The following is a 19,475-nucleotide window of genomic DNA, read 5'->3' as shown; positions in this document are numbered from 1 at the left end:
AGGAGATCAATGGTGTCAAAATCAACCTTCTTATCAAGCACTTTTTGTCCATCTTTTGATGCAATAAGACGTAATTGTCCCATCAATTTGGGGATATCAATCATGAGACCACCATACTGACCATATTGATTTATCTTATACGCATTCCGCTTTGGTTGTGTATGCAAGCCTTCACCACTGAGGGTTTTGAGACCTTCTGGTAAAATTATAATTCGATCTCTGTATTTTTGTAACGTTTTGATATCTTTGGTTAACATATCGATTTCATCTTGATTTTTTTGTTTCAATTTTTTTGTTCTTGATAAACGACCTTTTTGTCGACCTAGATCCTTCAAGTCTTCACCGATTAATTCATAATAAGTTTCGAAATCTTCATCACCCTTTTTCATTTTTTCCAACAATGAACTAGGTGGAACTAGATCATATTTCTTTAAAATTTTAATCTCATCAGAAGTAAATCCTTCGTCTAAATTCGATTTGAAACCAGACGTCATCATTTCCGGTTTGTAACCAATTTGCATTTTTGTTGCTTGTTGTGGTTGTTTTGGTTGTGGTGGTTGAATTGCCGACATCTCAATGTTCTCCAGTCCTGATGTTATAGCTTTTTGGTTTTCCTGCAGCTGCTTGATCAATTTGTCTTGTTTGGAATCAATTGTTTGTTTTGTCTCTTCCTGAGCTTTAATTATTGGTTTGAACGTTTCTGATAAACCCTGTTGTAAATCTTGTTTATTATGCTTGTATTCCTTCAACGTGTCTCTCACCTCTTTAGTTAAAATTCCAGCCTTAATCTTGGCTTCAGATATTTGTTTTAATCTTTGTAAGTCCATTATACTATTCGCTTACATAAACTTATCTAAACGTATCTAAACTTATCTAAACTTATCTTTCAGAAATCATATACAAATCCATCATTTTTATTGTCTAATTAAATATTATAATGGATATTCCAAACTATGACAATAAAAATGAAAACAATAATTTCAAACGTCTGTATGGATTTATGCCTAATGATACATTTAGAATGCTTATATGCGGTAATTCTGGTTCCGGTAAAACTAACCTTCTTTATCACATGCTTATGCAGCCATTATTATACTATGATCAAATACATCTTTATGCAAAAAATCTTGAACAACAAAAGTATAAAGATATGATTCAAAAACTGACTGATATATCAAATAGTGTTGGTTATGATGTGATAGTTTATAGCAATGATCAGATAGTTCCAGTTGAGAGTTTAATGGATGATGAATCACAAAAGATTGTCATATTCGATGACTTTATTTGTGATAAAAACCAAAAACCATTAATCGATTATTTTATAAGAGGTCGGCATAAAAACTGCTCTGTTATTTACCTTAGTCAATCATTTTACAAGACGCCAAAGGACATCAGGTTGAACTGTTCACATTTCTGTGTCTACGACTTCCCAAGCAATAATGAACAGAGCCTGATATCCCGTGAATTGGGAGTTGATAAGGGAACATATATTAAAGCCACCAAAAAACCATATTCTTTTCTCTATGTGGATAGACCTTCTAAGGTCGTAAAAAGAAACTTTTACGGAAATTTAAACTAGTTAGTGAACAGTCTAATCAATTAGTATAATGGGAATTTTCAATGATGAAACAACTTCTACATCAGGTTCTGGATCAATAGGACAACAAGGTCCTCAAGGACCTCCAGGCGTTGGTTTTATACTAACAGATAATGGTGATTATAACTTACAAAACAAAAAAATGGTTAATGTTAAACAAGGCACTGATCCTAATGATGCTGTCACAAAGAGTCAGATTCAATTGTTGGATGGAGCACAATCAGGTACAGTCGTCAATAATAAATCAGTAATTTACAGCAATACTGGCAGCGTTCATACCAATAGTATCTATCTACAAGATATACCAGACGGTGCTGGTAGCTCTAATGATGTTCGATTAATGACTGAGCATCAGTCTTATGAAAACATTCATCTTCATATACCAGATTTGAAAAACTTTGATGGTTATGGTGGACGAGCTAAAAGCGAAATTATGGTCACATCAACAGAACAACATATCACCGGACGAAAAACATTTTTTGATATTAATGTTTTAAAACCTGATAATGACGATCAAGCAGCGAATAAAAAGTACGTTGATGATTCTGTTAAAAAAATACCATCACCTGATTTATCAGGTTATTTGGAAAAGGATGGATCATCACCAATGACTGGTAACCTTGATATGGGTAATAAACAAATCACCAATCTTGGTGCTAATATACAAAATACCTATGATGTTGTTAATTTAGGTTTTTGTGATACCAAATATTTGCAAAAAGTTTCAAATAGTGATCTTGATATGGATCAACATCTGATAAAAGATATGGGTCCACCTGTTGATAATACTGATGCTGTTAATAAATACTACGTTGATCAGAATTTTCTTAACCGTCTAAAACCTGATGCATTGGATGGTGATCTAGACATGCGTGGTCATACAGTTAAATTTCTGGAATTATCGAGCGAGCCATCAGCTGCTGCTCGGGTGGCTGAGCTGAATCTCAAAGCCGATAAAAACTATGTTGACAATCGAGATACCTTTGTTATCAATACTGTTTCAACTTTAGTTAATACAGCTTTTAACGCAATCCTTAGAAAAGATGGGAGCAATTCAATGACTGCTGATTTAAATTTGGATGATCATAAGTTGATAAATGTTAAAGAGCCAACCGATGATAAAGACGGTGTAAATAAAAAGTATTTTGAAGATAAACTTGCTGAATCACATTTGATTAGCAGTCACAAAACAAACGAATTCAAATACCTGTATGACACAGACGAATCAGCTTCGGAGTATAATATAAGGGTAGATGGGTTCGAAGAGAACTTCAGAGAATCTGCTCATCAAAATAAAAAAGCTTATTCAATCACAATGATTAAGGACACTGATGGATCTAATGATTATCGAAGTGGTATCTCATTCAACATTTATCCATTACCCATTGGTACGTTCACAATGATATTCGAATACTATTGGCCTGAATCCACCAATGTATCATTGTCAACTCAGGGAACAACTGTCTATATTCACAAACAAGTCTATCGAGCATTTGACACGTATGGCAAACTTCTCGTTCAGATTAATAACAACAGTAAAACCACGCCTGATCGTATAACATTAGTCATCCATGGCAGAGCTGTAGTCCAGAACCCAGAAGGATACTTGGTTATTTATGGAATCAAAGGATGGAGTGACAGTGTTGATCCAAGGGTTTATGATGGGTTGGAAAATGAGATGTACGCTGATATTAATATGAATAATAATAGGATCGTAAATTTGGCTGATCCTACAGATGATAAAGAAGCTGTAAATTTACAATTTCTACAGAAAAAAAATGGACCAGTTCGGATTTTCGGAGATGTTATACATAATGGTTATTTCGTCACAAAAGGCGCTTATCTCAGATTCGATAAAAAAATATGGATCACAGATATAAGACTTGTGAGAAGAACTTATGAAAGAGTCACAGACACAATTATTATAACACTTCTAAGTAATCAAAAAAATAATTATATCTTCGATTTTCAAGATGCTAACACAGTATGGATAACTGTAAATAAATTATTCGATACTATTGTTTCACTGCAATGTGCAAAATTAAGAAACATCTATTTTACTATTTATCACAAAGCAATATTAATATAATAATATCATATACAATGCCATACGTAGAAGATGAAAACGGAAATAAGTTTGAATATACAGTCAGACATGAAATGCAGCAAGATATCATATGGAAAGAACCAATTCACGTCAATGATGATGGTCACCTTGACACAGAAGACCGTCATCTGATTATCAAAGATGGAACACAACAAAATCATGCAATATCTCTGAGTCAACTCCAGAGCCACACAGAGGATACTATCAAACCACTGATTGACAATAGTATAAGACAATCTTTGGTGCAATTGGATTCTGACATCAAAGGACTATTGGAGAATATGATGCGTACTAAAGTAAAACCTTTAATAATCAGCACGATCAATGAGGCTCTTAAAAAATCATAAAATTTTGTGTAACAATAATTATAAAAGACTATGATTGATGTAACAGAGTTCAACCATGTCAGCAACACATTATCATCTGACCGAATCGATGAATTGAAATCTTATTACAAAACATATCACAAAAAAGCTTATAAATCCTATAGAAAATGGAAATTAATCGGTAACATCAGTTCTGCAATTATTGCTGCTGGTGGTATATCCAGTAGTTTACCCACTTCAGGCATATCTCTTGTTGCGGCTACTGCTGTTTCACTTTTCATTCAAATATATTTGAAGCATAAAAATCTTGACATTAAAACATACCAATGTCGTTACGCCTTTCAAAAATACGAGCACTTGTTAATATATATAAAAAAAATCCTTAGAAGTGGCGAATTTGATGATGATCTCCTGAAAAAACTACAACATGCTGATTATTATATTTCAGACAACACACCGATTGTTGATAAACAAGCAAGGATGTATGATAAGTTATTTCACTGACCTATTTCACCACCAATCAAATCCAATACACTATCCCAATATTTTTTATAACTAGCCAATGTTCGGTCACTCTTAATACAAACAAGCTGACTGTGTTCTAATCCCATGGCGCTTAAAATTTGTTCTAATAAAAATTTTATACTGATAATACGTTTCCTTTTCCCATTAATATGGGGAAGAATTTTATTTATTTCGACGAAAATACGATGTATTTTTGCCCTCTGTTGATAATTAACACATATCACCGATGCTGCCAATAAATCATCGATTATATTTTCAAGATGATATTTTCGATTGTAAACGCTCTTTTTACGAAAGCGATAAAGATTCTCTCGGAAATTAACATATTCGTTTACTACTTTATAGCCAGCAACTTGCCCGCAATTTTTACAAACTGAATAACCTCTATCAAGAATTATATAAGCATTATCACAACAACATTGTTCGCTTTCGTTCGACTTACGATTTTCAAACTGCTCATGACAGAAAGGACAAGACTCTCCAAAATCCCTGAAACCTTCATGTATTTCTGAATCACAATTCATTCTACTATACAATATATTATTGTACACAATATTGTTTAATACATGTAAGAAAAAAATAAATGAAAAAAGAAGCCTTTGTTATGCAAAATGCAAAACCGTTTAAATATTAAACATTTTCAAACTCAAACTCAAACTCATATTTTATCAGAAAAAATACGATAACATTATCGAAGCTATGGAAATCAACTTAGGAGCTTTGAGCTTAATAAAGTGTCATTATCTTGCTTCGACGATAAACGATATATACATAAAAATGGTGTCACCAGTTTCGCTTACGGTCATCATAAAAATCCATTCATGCTAACAGAAAATACAAGAAACAACTAAAAAGATATGCATTGTTTTTACAGCTCTTCCATTTCTTCTGATGAATCATCAATGGCTTCAATTCTTGGACTTGAAGAAACTGACAACTTTTGGAGTCGTTTCTTAGCCTTTCTTGCTTTCCTTTGTTCCCCATCGTAGAAACGCTTCATTTTAATTGCTTTCTCCAACAACACTTTCTCAATTTCAGCTTCAAAGTTCCTTCGTTTGATTTCTTCATTAGCAGCCTGCCTAGCGTACTCAATTATGCGAGGGAAATGTGGAAAGAGCGAAAGAAATGATTCAATTTTTTGATCACTCATTGTTACCAAACCCTTGAAAAATTCAGTCGCGTTGAATGACACATTTCCCAAATCGCCACCACCAATTCCATCCGCCAGTGTTTTAAATTCTTCAATGTTGGTTAAACAATTATCACGGCGACTTTGCAACTGTCTCAGAGTAAGTGGCATATTTCACAGATTTTTTACACAAGCTGTGGAAGCTACACAGAATTCTATACAAACTGTGAAAGTTACGCAGAATTTTATACAAGCTGTGGAAAATTTTGTGTAATCATTTCATTGGCTCAAAAAATCATACGACTGTCACATGACCTTGGACACAATAGACTAAATTTAGACGCAAGCGGGAAAGTCCCACTGCATTACATCATTTCCGAGAAAGTGAAACAGTGTTTGGATAATGGTGTGAATGCGTTTCTTACGCGTAAGAAAAAAAGTAACGTCGAAGAGACAAGCTATTGACAGTAAAGAATAAATTTTTCATTTAAAAATCCTTAATTAATCTTAAGGATTTTTCCATAAAACATTATTTCAAATACCTAAATTTGATAAAACATCATAACGACTATCTTCTTCATCACTAATTGGAACATAATAGTTTCTTTTAAAATGCTCTGATTCTTTTCTATTCGGATGTATTTTTTTAAATTTATCATATGATATTGTATTTTCTGGAAAAAAATATTTTTTAAATTTCGTTACAAAAGTTTTACCATCATTAACACAATTAAAACAAACTGGAAAAAATTCATTTTTATAATTCTTAAATATTCTAAATATTCTATTATCTCTATCTTCAATAAATTTATTTTTGACAATTTCAACTAATTGTATTTTTTTACAATTCACACATTCAAACATTTTTTCAATCAATTCCCGATTATATAAACATTTCAAAATAAAGTAATAATCAATCATCATTTCTTTATGATGCACATATTTTTTAATTTTTAAAAACTTTTTATAAGATTCCATGCTTTCAGTAATATCTTCCCCTGATATCTCTTTCACATCTTCAATAAAATTTTTTTTAACATCATTTTTACATCTAATAAAAGAATTTAAACGATTAGTCAAATGGTTTTTTAAAATAAATATATTATATTCACTCATTCAATATACTATATATAAGCGGTTTCTCTTTAAGCCTTTTTGGATTTGACCTCGGGAAATTATTTGCTTTAAAATGCAATACTTTTGCTATTTGCAGGTTTGCGGTGTCCATGTTTTCGCTTGTAAATAAGTCTAAAATGCAATACTTTTGCTATTTTTTGTCGCAATTTTTTGACGCAATTTCTTGGCGTAATTTTTTAGCTCAATTTCGGAAAATGCGCCTATACCATCATATCCTATACTACTTGCGTTCATGTAGTGCACTGCCGAACTTTCTCACGTTTATATAACCCCTCCCCCCCCCCCCCCCCTTCCCCCATTCATTTTCTCCAACGCACGTAAAGCCAGTTTACGCGACAGTAGAAATCCACAATGATTGTCATGACGAGGTAGTCGTACTATCGGGGAGTTCATTAGGCAGACTACAGAAGACATCACAAGGGGTGTTTTACTGCCGGTGTGTATAGCTTTTCATGGCCTCTGGCAGGTTGTATTGAAGGTTTTTCACTGTGAGCCGAAAAAACGCCAAAGGAACTGATTTTCTTTTAGTTGAATCTTTAGTTTTAAATTTTATTTGTGTCATCTTTTTTTGTAGGAAATTGGTCCAAGATTGCACGAGCCCTAGGAACCCGGACTGATAATCAGTGTTGGCGTCGGTGGATTGTTCTGCGCAAAGATGACGTTAGTTTCTCTATTTGGTAGATACTTATAAGCACTGAGAAGTGAAAAAAGAAAACAAAACTTTTTCTTTGCATAATACCGGGAAAAAAATCTCATCAAATAAGGGAAATTCTCAGTAGCCTTCATTCGAATTTCAACTGCAGACTCAAAAGTGTGAACCAGCTTGTACAGCACAATATTATAAACATTATCATCGGAAAGAATTGCCCACTGCAAGAACAAGAATACAAGCGTAATTTTGAAGTCGAGAAGAACTTATTACCTTTCATCATCTTTCAAGTATTTTTTGTTTAGCGAGCCACGCTGATAAATTGAAACTGTGAAAGTGCTTTAGTTCCCAATATCTTGTTGGTTATTTCATCGACGGATATTTATGTGAGAAAAAACGTAACGTGCTAACGTGAGACTCGAATTTTGAATTTGAGGAGTATTGTGGGGCATCAACAGTCTAGGCCAGCAATGTGTGATCTTCTATTAGCCCATCACTTTCTAAGAATTTGCGAGTTTATCTCGCTTTAAAAACCTCTAATTGTGTGATAGGTAATGTTCAAAAAAGAAACACTACCACAGAAAGTGCTTTTAACATCTTTGATTTGTACAGAACACACAAATCAACTTCGTTCCCAGGGTCTTTCTCCGATGGGATCGAGGTTGCAGACTGATCTTTTGTCCGCAGACTCTCGTTTCCTTTTGTTTTGCCCGCTGCAAGATATCACCTCAGAGTTTCAGAATTTTTGCTACTCAGTTTGTCTACTTGCGGATCTTAGTACCATGCAGGAAATGTGTCCCATATGAACCTTGTTACTGGCTTGTCACGAGTCTCCCAGTTGTTCAGTGGTAAGAGCATCCCCGAGCGATGTACGGAAGGTCCTGGGCCCGGTTGTTCAAAAGCCGATTAACGCTAATCCCCGATTAAAACTTAACCGAGGTTTTCATCTCGCTCATTAAGAAATGCTTTTGAAAGCTAATTTCAAGATAATGGTAAAGAAAAGTCAAAACTAAGGAACAAATAATTCTTGTAAGAGTCTTTGATTAGTAATTAAACTCAAATTTCACGAAGTTCGAAGTTCGGGATTAGCTTAATCGGGCTTTGAACAACTGGGTCCTGGGTTCAACTTCCATCGGGACTCGGATTTTTCCTTTGTAGCGCCAGGCTAATGGCAAACAGACTGCAGATTACTAACATCATCAAGCGTTCCATTTACCTCTTAATCACTTCTTCTCTATTTTGATCAGTTTTTATACTACCGCCAAAATACTCTGCGAAAGAAAAAAGAGCTGGTTTCCAACTTCACTGGCCGAAGACAGGAAAGACCAGCGCTGGAACCTGAGGTTGGTCAAGGATTTACTTTACGCTGTTGTTTGTCACTCTGTGTCGATCCCAGTAAATGGCTGGGGTGGGTGACTGCCCTCCTTTTCCTATTCTCCCCCGTAAACTACCCTTGTACTCCTCTCTCCCTATAACGTTGACTGCCTGTCAGATGTGTACGATTTCCTTATTTCAAACATGTCGCGTTCACAAAACCTGCTGTAGATTATCGCTAGAGAAACCAAAGCTCAAAGAAAGAGATTTGTGGGAAAAGAAAATGTAAGTCTTGTGCATTGAGTTTGAAATTTGTACTTGTACTCCTTTCGCTATTTTCCCTTTCTCCCTTAGTCTCTCCAAGTTCTTTGTCTTCAAATTGACGACGAAATGAACAGGAATACCGCACCTTCACATTTAATAAGTTACCTTTGTCTCCTAAGCTACCTGTCTTTTCCCTTCCTTCGTTAATCTAGTTCTTCTTTGTTCTTACAATTTACGCGTCTTTTCATCATCAAAGATAAGTTCCCAGGCAGAACAGTAGATTGAAACTGTCACTACACTCGCCTTCCTTCCTTCCTTCCTTCCTTCCTTCCTTCCTTCCTTCCTTCCTTCCTTCCTTCCTTCCTTCCTTCCTTCCTTCCTTCCTTCCTTCCTTCCTTCCTTCCTTCCTTCCTTCCTTCCTTCCTTCCTTCCTTCCTTCCTTCAAGCTTACATTTGCTCTTTCTTTGCAGGATTTAGACATTCCAGACGTGCCTCTTGTGGTAAGGAATTGCAACTCTCTTCAAAGAGTGATTTCTTTTGAAGTTTTTGTTTCCTTGAAGATGGTGACCTTTCGCAAACTCATGCGTTTGCCTCTTTTTCAAAGTGAGGTTATCTGTATAAATCAATGGCCTCGTTCTACATACGTTTCCAGCGCGGAAGTCCGTTTACTTGATTTTGTTCCAAAATCGTTTGCTCGTCGTGTCAGCTTCGTTTGCTGTGATTTAGCAAAAGTGACAATTCCTTGTATTATTTGTTTGTTTGTAGAGGAAAGGCAAACCTGGTCGTGTTCCACTCCCACCTGAAGTGTCTCGAGAGAGGCGTCGATTAACCAGGGCAAAATCCAGGGCGAAAAAACGAGCAGAGAAAAGGCTAGCTGAAGAGGAAGCCAGAGAAAGGTCTACCAGGAAGAAACCACAAATAAAATACACAGAGGTTAACGAGAGCGGGGAGGAAGAGGAGGAGGAGGTGCAGATGGAAGGTGCGATGGATGGTGATGAAGGCGCAGTAGAAGCCACAGAAAAGAAGAACCCTCGAAACAGAAAAGCGGTAAGTGCGGGTCCTATTTGCCCTTGATCTCAATCCCAAACTAAGGAAAAAAGCCCTTACATCGACGTTGGTTTGCTCTTGCGTTTCTATTAAGATGTTTCGAACATGATTTCCTTAAAAAATTCAGAGATACAGTAGTTGTTACTGGTTGACAGTTCAGACGTTCGAGTCGCAAACACACGAGCTGCTACGTAAAACTCAATTTCCGCGCGTGGAGTGTCCACGCGCCACGCGAATGTCGCGTGCGTTCACATGCTTTCAGTCTTGCTCGAATGTTTTTGAGAAGAGGTATTGTTCCCAGTCTGGACGCATAAGGCTGCAATATGGCGTTTCCGTTCTTAATTCGTGCCATCCCTGTCCGACACAGCTTACATTCTTACCCTTATCCTTCCACAATTCTCATTTTTTACTGTTTTGTGACCTTACAGGGGAGAAACAGAAGCAGAATGCAACAGCCTCATCACCGAAATCTTATGAAAAACAAGCAGCTGTCCAAACGGAGGGAAGTCGCGAAAAAACGACACCAACGTCAAACGGAAACCACTGAAGGAGAGAAGACGGTCGCGGTGTCCGGGGCTTTAGGGCCTTTCTCTCTTCTTTTACAGGTTTGTTACATAAACAAGAAAAGAAAAAACAAGCTACGTTTGAGTAATATTAAAGAAGGAGGGCATACTGATGAAATAGACGTAACCTGTCAAAGATAGCTACCCTTTGAATAGGCTCCCAAAATGAGGCAAAGGGCGAAGAGAGCAGAACGAGCGGAGTGGAGCGAGCCGAGCGCGGTCTGAGGGCTAGAAAAAAAGGGAGACCCAGACCAAGCTCCACTTTCCTTTTTTCCCAATACCCCACTTGGGAGCCTGTTTACAGGTTAAAGAAAGCCTGCTTAGTCCTTGGTTTGTCTTTTTTATCTCGTCTTTTCTTTTGCCCTAATATTTTCCAAGGTCATCAAGGATCTACACTGGGAAACCCTTCCACCTTCCATACCTTACACACAAAAAGCCATCCTGTAGTAATAACCGCGAAATGTTTAAAAATGAAGAGCAGGGCTGAGAGCACTCGCCTCCCACCAATGTGGCTCAGGTTCGATTCCCGGACTCGTCGTCCCCTCTTATCAAAAACCAACATTTCTTAACTCCAATTCGATTTGGAAGGTGTCCCCAATTACGGCTATGCGCTAAATAAATTGACACTTAAATAAATTTATTTATTTATTTATTTATTTATTTATTTATTTGTTTGTTTGTTTGTTTGTTTATTTATTATTTATTTATTTATTTATTTATTTATTTTATACCGTTAATCTTGAAGAATGATTTAATCCCCCTCGTGAGAGGTTGTCTTGTACGTGGCATCTTCCTTGGGTCAAGGACAAAGCGTGACTTTTTGGACCCCGCGCGTTACGAGCACATCTCAGTCCAGTGACGTCAGAGACCAGTCATCTCTCAAACTACTCTTATCTAATTTGCTTCGCCCTTATGAACATCCTCGGAAACCCAGCAACTAGTCGGGAGGAAGGGATTTTCATGGGCGAAAGTTTGCAAAAAGAACGGGAATTCAAATGCTTCTGGAAGTGCTTCGGTAAAAGCAAGTGCCCAGAGGCTCTCCTGTTCTTGTTGTAAACGTTCACCCATGAAAATCCCTTCCTCCCGACTAGCTACCCCTGGATCTCCGAGGATGCCTTATGGATAAAATGTGTGGAACTGGACTCAGATGAATTTATGCGTCTCTCCACAGGCATTCAGCATCGATATTCCTACTGTTCTTCAAGCCATTCAAAATACTTCAACAACGTCATCCACCTTACCTCCCCCCTCAGGCACAAATGCTTCCTCAGCTACTGGGAGCACTGCAGGGGTAGAGAATATTACTCCAGGAAATCAACACGAATTGCAAACGAGTGACAGTGCCACAAACCATGATGGTCAGCAGTTACAAACAGATACTAGCGGCCACTCAGCTGTTTCCCAGTCCTCCGCTAATACTGAGGCTGGAGTTGATGACGTCACCCCTGTCAGTCAAACCAAACCAGATCAGGCGAATCAAGAACCAGCGCAGATTTCAAGCGAAACAGGGAAGCGCAATGAAAATGGCGGCGAGTCAGGAGGTAAAAGCTCTGTTTCAGATTCAACTGTTGGCTCGCAAAATGCTATTGTTAATAACATTGAGACGTCAAACGTAAGTCGAGCAGAGACTGGAAATGGATCAAATGGGGCTGCAACTGCTTCCACAACAAACCAGACTTCGCAGAGACGCGCGCCAGCAATTCCTCCCCTTCCCCCTTGTTATACAACACTTAGAACTTTTAAATCGCTCCAGATGCTTCGCCCTCAGCTGCAAAGGATAGCTGCCATGTTAAATCCGACTCCTGGCGGGAGCACAGCGGGCTCGCAAGTAGGCCAGCCATCAGCAGCAGCGTGTCCAGTGGTTTCCTCTGGTTGCCATAGTAGCAATGTGTCAAATGTCACGTCTGAGGCTCGTGATGAGTCAAGTGAGGGCCAAGCCCAGTCTTCTGCAAACACAAAGCGGGTTACAGATCAAAATGAAAGTGTGTTGTCAGGAAAAGACAATGAAGCTATAAACACAACACGTGATAATGAAACCACGGCAGGTGAAGATCACGTAGTATCTTCTGGGTGTACACGTGATATACAACCTAGTAAAGAACATTCTGCCTCAGCCGAGAATGTTGTTACGGAGGATAGTTCAGGGATCGGTGGCACTCAGCTATCTGATGGTAATACAGTGTCTGGCCTTGGGCAGGCAAAAGCTTCAGAAGCAATATCGTCAAGCACCAGCTCCCAGCTGGAGAAAGACACCGCAATCAATACAGGTGCTAATATTATTTCTACTTCAACTCCTGTGGAGAAGAACGTTACACCGGCCGTGACAGGAACTCGTCTTTACCGAAACTCTTACGAGTACAAACTGTTGTCGTCGCGATTCAATAGTTTATTCTTATGGCCATCTCTCCTGTCTAAAATTCCCGTTAAGTTTTCTTCTCAAATTGGACCTGTCTTTGTCGAACGACATCCTCCGCCTAAAGGAGGCCCCGCAAGGCAAGTTGTTGAAGAACTCCGCGCAATTCGGAAACGAAGACTGACTACAAAACCGCCTCCACCGGTTAAACCTAAACGTAAACATCCTGGTTTAGCGGCAGTCAGGATGGCTTCCTCGACGTCTTTCACCACCCCAGCACAGCAGATGTGTACTGTGGGGCAGAGTGCAGCGATTAAGATAGAAACCAACCCTGCAAGGCAGTCTGCTGTGGACCCTTCTAGGACAAATGAAGTAGTTATCGCTGCCTCGCAGTTGGTGTCGTTACAGGAGACGTCAAAGTCGTTGTCAGTGTCCGCTGGAGCGGCTAAAAGACCTTATAACACTCGCACGAGCAACCGTAAGATCATTCCAGTGAAACGAAGGAAAAGGATCATTGATAGCTCGAGTTCTTCAGAGGATGAGTCACTTGTCATCGATGACAAATCAGATGACTCAGATCTGAGTGAAAGCGAAGACCGCCAGATCACACCTCAGGCGGTGAGGAACACCAGACAGGCTTCTGCCAGGAACTTATCAAGATCCACAGGTGCTAACTCAACATCATGTTCCCAAGTGACTTCTACAATCACAGCAGAAAGAACTGGCAATACTAATGAAGCTACAACTACTGAAGTTGTCATGATCTCATCAGATACCGCCAGTGATGCCCAGCTTTCCGCGCAAGCAAAAGCTGGGCAGCGGTCAGACGCAGCTGCTAATCAGACCAGTGACAAGTCATCGCCATCCAGTTCCTCCAAACGGAAAAATCCGCGACCCTTAAAAAATCGCGGCGCTCGCTGGAGAGCTATGCTTCCGAATGTGCCAGCCGATGACAGCGATACGCAGTAAAATGTTTGGATCATTGATTTTGAGTGCGCGGAACAATCTCGTACCCAGAGTCCTCAGTCTCTTTGCCCAGCGGTTGGAATTGGAATTTTATTACCGCAGGATTTCTGCGGTAAAATAATGTAAGCTAATAAGGGGCAGGCAATAATAAAATACTATTATTATTTTTTTAATTCCCCAGAGTCTCTCCTGGCGACCAACCGCTGGCCAACCGTTTCTTTTGCGTGCATTTGCATCCAATTTTAGATACGCGACAGCACTGCAGTCGTCTGCTGAGCTTTTTTGTGCACGAGCGAGTACAATCAGCGACATCTGTGGGTGGCCTGTGCAAACACCAGTAGGAAGGAGACAGGACTCTGAGAACGACGCCAACGGTAAAATAACCTCGCAATCGTGATTTTCCTGGCCTGCGTGGCCGGCGTAATCGGAAAGGAGGAGGGAGGGAGGCGAGAAAAAATTAGGGGGGATTGGGGAGAGGCAACGCCTGCCGTAAGAACCCCATGCGCTTCATTTCTGATTGGTTAATTTCGAGAATGGGTCTCTTGAGAATTGAAGCAATTTTCTCGCTCTTAATTTTCCTCCCTCTCCTCAATCCCCCCTCATTTGTGCAGGATATAACAAAAATCCTTCGTAGAAGGTGTGATGTTTAAATTTGGGGCTCACGGATATCCTGCACGTATTTCTTGTGGGTGTTTTGTTGTTCACACCCTTACGGAGAACGTGATTTGTATTGTAAAAGTTCTGCATAAATAAGTTACCCATGTAATCTTGTTACAAAGTCTCTCTGATGAAGTCTAGTTATCAGGCAAAACCGGTCGGAGAATAAACCTTGACTCAACAAGATTTAGTTGCTGCGTGCTGCTCACAAGTACCTTGTTAAAAAATAAAAAAAATTAAAAAAAAAAAGTAACAAATAGTGAACGCATATTCTTCTTCATTATCAGGTTTTTATTTAGAAAGACCGCAGCATGGGCCAGGGCGGACCATTAGACCTGGTTTTCGCTAGCGGCACAAGCGCAGGCATACGAACTTCTCGTCAAGTGAAAACAAACGCGACGCAAGCACAAGAAAAGGAAAAATTTTGATACTTACGCTTATGCTTGCGTCGTTGGTGGAAACCACCCTTTAGAAACTAGCGAAGGGTGACATCCATACATGGCCTGTTGGTTTTGTCTACGCGAAGTGTTGGCGGGGGAGCCGCTCGTCGCGGCCTCTAAAGCCTGCCGCACACTTGAGGAAAGAGCTGAGCAAACTGCCTCGCGAGGCGATTAGCTCAGCTGTTTCATCATGTGTGCGGTTGCGTTTTCGTGAGTTTTTCGCCTCGCGAGGCCGTGAGGAAAATATCTATCATGTTTGATATTTGAGATTTCGCCTCGCGAGGCAAAATTCTCACGAAAACTCAACCGCACACTTGAGGAAACAGCTGAGCTGATTGCCTTGCTTGGCCTCGCGAGGCAGTTTGCTCAGCTCTTTCTTCAAGTGTGCGGCAGGCTTAAAATGCGATGATGTGTCCTTTTTTTCCGAGCAACTTAGGCTGGGAAAAAAGAGACGCCACACCGCAAGTTACGCGGTTTCTGGCGCGACTACGAGGGCGGCTTCAGATACGCCGCACATAGCAGCACAGCCTCCAAAACTTTATGGACGAAAACGGCGACAGCAACAACTCATCCAACTTGAACAAAAACAACGAACTACCCAGGAACCAAATTGGTAGGCGTGGTGTTCGAGTTGAAAAAGAGAATGAACAATTCACCGTCGTGTGCTCACGTTCTCCACAAAACCTTGAATTTGGTCATTTCACGTTGTTGTTTTGCAGAGGACGGCATATAGAAATGTACCAAAATGTAAAACGCACGTACAGAGCGATTGTTTCAGTTTTCTCATTAAACCTATTGTTTTGCGGCGTCGTTGCCGTCGCCGTCGTCGTTGCTTAACTTCACGGACAACACCCGAACAGCTACGCAGGTAGCTCGGGTAGGGGAAATAATCTAACAAAAATCCCGCAAACAGTCGATAGCAAAAGCAGCCATGGTGCTAGCAAACTGAAACATCTTGACCGTCCTTTAATGGAATGTATAAAAAAACACTCGAATCACATTTACTCTTACATGGGTCCGCCGCTTCCTGCGGAAGGAGTTCACTGAGTATAATTACAAAGTAACGCCTGATCGCACTGAGTTATCGAAACAGCAATGGAGATACCAGCCAAGTTTTAATTGGGCGTAGTTCCCTCGCAAAATTGCTCTAATACTCATTTTACAAGTTAAAGTGTTGGAACAGAATGTTTGGAACCGAGGAAACAATTCAAGAACTTTTTCCTCGTAGCAAAAAGGCCAGAAATCTATTTTATGGGGCCAAAAGTTTATGAAGTTATAATGTGCAAGAGTCGACCCAAAAGAGCATTCATTATGTTGCTTTGTCCACCTGTCGCTAAACTTGGTTAATCATCAAACACGTGTTTCACACGTGGGCACGCGATAAACCGTTAAAATGCATTGTCGTAAATGACAATCCATTTCAGTTAATTGACGTCACGCACAGGGCCACCTGTCTCGTGAACAATGCAATTTTAGTAGCTTCTCCCAAATTTGGTGCCAAATTGACGACTTTTCGATGTCAGGCCACCGACATTATTGTCGGCTACCCCTATATTTAAGTTAATAATCGTTCAGTTTATTAAAGTTTCGGGTTTGTGTTTTGATCTCTAATAGATCGGAGGGATAAATTGACTTTTTGCTTCGCCGTCTCGTAAATTCATCGCGGATTTTCTAAACTGATGCCAAAGAATTGACAATTCACGTTGCCGACGAAAAATTCTTATTATTAGGGCAAACAAACTGTCACGTCAAAAACTTTATTCTTGAAAAGGGAAGACGAGACCACCCGAAGGAAAGTTTGTTTTTTGGTTTTGTTTGTATTCTTAAAGATTTCTACCCTCAACAAAATCGCCACCGGTTGCAATTTTTTAAATCCTCGTAGATTTGCTGGGTTTTTTTTTTCTTTCTTTCTTTCTTTTCCATTGCGTGCTTAATTCAGTAGCTCATTCGCTCCGCAATGTTTATTGAAGGCCCTTCTATTGACACGCTCTTTAAATATTAAAATATCCTGCACGGTTGCAATGATGGCTAGCTTCGGTAGAACGCCAGAACTTACAAATGTTGTTTTGACGAGAGATTAAAAAATAAGAAATATATGTTTCGACTCATCCGCCAGTTTATTGGATCCGTATTTTGTTGGAGCACATATAACTGAAACCGGTCTCTTTTACGATGAATCGATTACACAGTGTTTATTGAAAAGCCGTAAAAACACACTTAAGATTAGAATATTCTGCGCGATTGCACCCACCTGCCGAAGAATAGTAGTAATTGTTAATTAATCGCATCTAAAGTAGACTTGTTAAATGTGCGATTACTAGCTGAAACAAAATATAGGCCGCAAGTCACGACGACACATTTGAAGGAAAACTCATCGATATTTATCCAGTATTGGAAATAACTTGAAACATCTTAGTTTCTGAAGGAAGCGATTCAGATCTATTTTAGGTAACATTTGCCTTAGCAACAGGAAAGCTGAAGAGCCGAGAGGAGATCGTTAAGGCGTTAAGGTTTTTTCTGATCAATTAGTCCACTTTCGCTTTTTTGCGTCGCCAAATTTTCGCCATTTTTTTTTTTTTTTTTTTTTTATCGGAAAAATTGCGTAGATTTCTTGTAACGAAAATCAAACCGCCTGTGTCAGGTTTTAAGGCGCCATCTTTTTTCAATAGGGTGTCAATTGAGGAGACAAAAACAAAACAAATCGGAACGAAAACAAAGGGGCGTATTTCCACGACAGGAAAAAAGAGGAGGTCCCGGAGGAAAACGGAATGGTTTCGATATTTTTGTAGGAAAATACGCAGGTTTTGCCCGTTCCGTTGTGGGACCATTGGCACTTATGGGAAGGGAAAGGGAGAAGGAAAACACGAGGAGACGCTGTAAAGCAAGGTGCGTAACCATGGTGACAAGCTAGGGTCCCAACACACCTCCCCTGGCCCTTCCACTTTCCTGCTCTGGCTACGCCTTCCTGAGTGTGCGCTTTCTTTTAGTCCTTCATCACCCGCGAGATTCATAAAGATCAAACGCAAACTCTTTGCGACGATATGTCGACGGCGTTTACCCCATGACGTGAAACCTACTGTTACACGGGGGTGTAACTATTAATTCCTAATTAACGCCCGCAAACAAGATTGAAGAAGCCAGTTTTAAACAGTTTTTTCTCAAATGGCATTTGTTGATGAAAACAATTTCACATTACCTCGTTTCACGGCCTTGTTATCTATAATAACTGGGGGTGTTATTATCCGGGGAGATCTGGATCCCAGTACTTTATATATTACGCGCCGACTTTCGCGCCACTGCCAGCCGCACTGTTATAAGAAGTTGTAAGCTGTTGAAAGCTGTTGTGTAGTTATTATTTTTTATTTATTTGTTTTCCAATACAACCTGCCCGTCATAGTTGAGTTTATTTTTCCTAATTTCAAGTTTCCTTGGCTGTCTTCAAAGTAAAAGGTCGACAAAACAGCAAGGTAAGCTTCATTGCTATTAATACAAGCTTATTTTCAGTTAGGCAATAAATTCAGTCAAAACAGCAAGATAACTTGTGCTACTGAATGATTGGTAAGGCTAGCGTAGCGTCTGGTGGGGAAACCACTGCTCGCAGGCTAGGAAAGATCGGTACTTAAAACTAGAAATCTACTTGCAAGACTAACTAAGAAACTTGGATTTCGACGTAAGTTTTAGCTTGTCGCTGTAATTTAGGCGAAATCGATTATTTGCTATTGAAGGAGAGAAATCATCATCAAAACTTCAAAGTAAGCAGTCGGTGCGGTGAGCCGGCGCCAGAAGATTGGCAAACGTATAAGTCAAACTTTTTAAGTCATAGTTTTGTCAAGTTGAGAATAGACCAACACTGTTTGATGTCAACACTGTTTGATTTCACCTGCTTTGCCTTGTCAATAGAATCTGTAGTCGGAATAGTATTTGCCAAATTTCGTATTTGAGCTTTTTGCTTGACTGTCCCTTGTTGTTGTCAGGTGTTGAATCTTGTGAAAGATATTACTGAAAATAGCAACAGTGACGTGAAAGTAAGAGGAAATGACAATCTTACCTATCTACGAGTATAAATTTAAAATTGACAGCGTACGATAGCCGAGGACGACTCGAGCGCGGAGGCTGTTTTCGTTAGGTAATTTATCAAGGCTGGTAGTACAGCCGTCTGACCTTCTTATCACTATTGGGGAATTTAGTTTCTTCGTCTTTGTTCAGGCGTCCGCTATTGTGGGTTTTTGATGGCGGCTGTATATTTTACTACAATACCTTGCAATACCAGAGACACAGAAAGCCTTAATTTTTGAGAAATCGCCCCTGTACTGACAACATCGTGTTTGCTGGGTTTGAATTTTATGATCGTTTTCAGGGTTTTCGTACGCTATGAAATATGGGTAAATTTACCAGGCGCCA

The 19,475-nt window shown here is 39.4% G+C and overlaps 2 protein-coding genes across 2 annotated transcripts in view; both read left to right on the top strand.

Moving 5' to 3' along the window:
• LOC146470123 (uncharacterized) overlaps positions 1 to 14,898 on the top strand; it is a 41,285-nt gene extending 26,387 nt beyond the window's left edge. The window contains exons 16-21 of the mRNA XM_085122198.1: positions 7,396 to 7,481; positions 8,718 to 8,813; positions 9,519 to 9,548; positions 9,814 to 10,095; positions 10,524 to 10,700; positions 11,830 to 14,898. Of these exons, the coding sequence (XP_084978324.1) occupies positions 7,396 to 7,481; positions 8,718 to 8,813; positions 9,519 to 9,548; positions 9,814 to 10,095; positions 10,524 to 10,700; positions 11,830 to 13,980 (2,822 nt within the window). The 3' untranslated portion in view covers positions 13,981 to 14,898. The remainder of the gene's footprint in view (positions 1 to 7,395; positions 7,482 to 8,717; positions 8,814 to 9,518; positions 9,549 to 9,813; positions 10,096 to 10,523; positions 10,701 to 11,829) is intronic.
• A 3,499-nt stretch (positions 14,899 to 18,397) lies between these two features.
• LOC146470121 (transcription factor 12-like) overlaps positions 18,398 to 19,475 on the top strand; it is a 42,651-nt gene continuing 41,573 nt past the window's right edge. Inside the window, exon 1 of the mRNA XM_085122192.1 lies at positions 18,398 to 18,541. The gene's annotated coding sequence lies outside the window, so the exon portion shown is untranslated. The remainder of the gene's footprint in view (positions 18,542 to 19,475) is intronic.

This window comes from Pavona decussata, unplaced genomic scaffold, assembly GCF_977016875.1.
Source record: "Pavona decussata unplaced genomic scaffold, jaPavDecu1.1 SCAFFOLD_114, whole genome shotgun sequence".
Taxonomy (NCBI): domain Eukaryota; kingdom Metazoa; phylum Cnidaria; class Anthozoa; order Scleractinia; family Agariciidae; genus Pavona; species Pavona decussata.
This window is presented reverse-complemented; position numbering and strand designations above follow the sequence as displayed.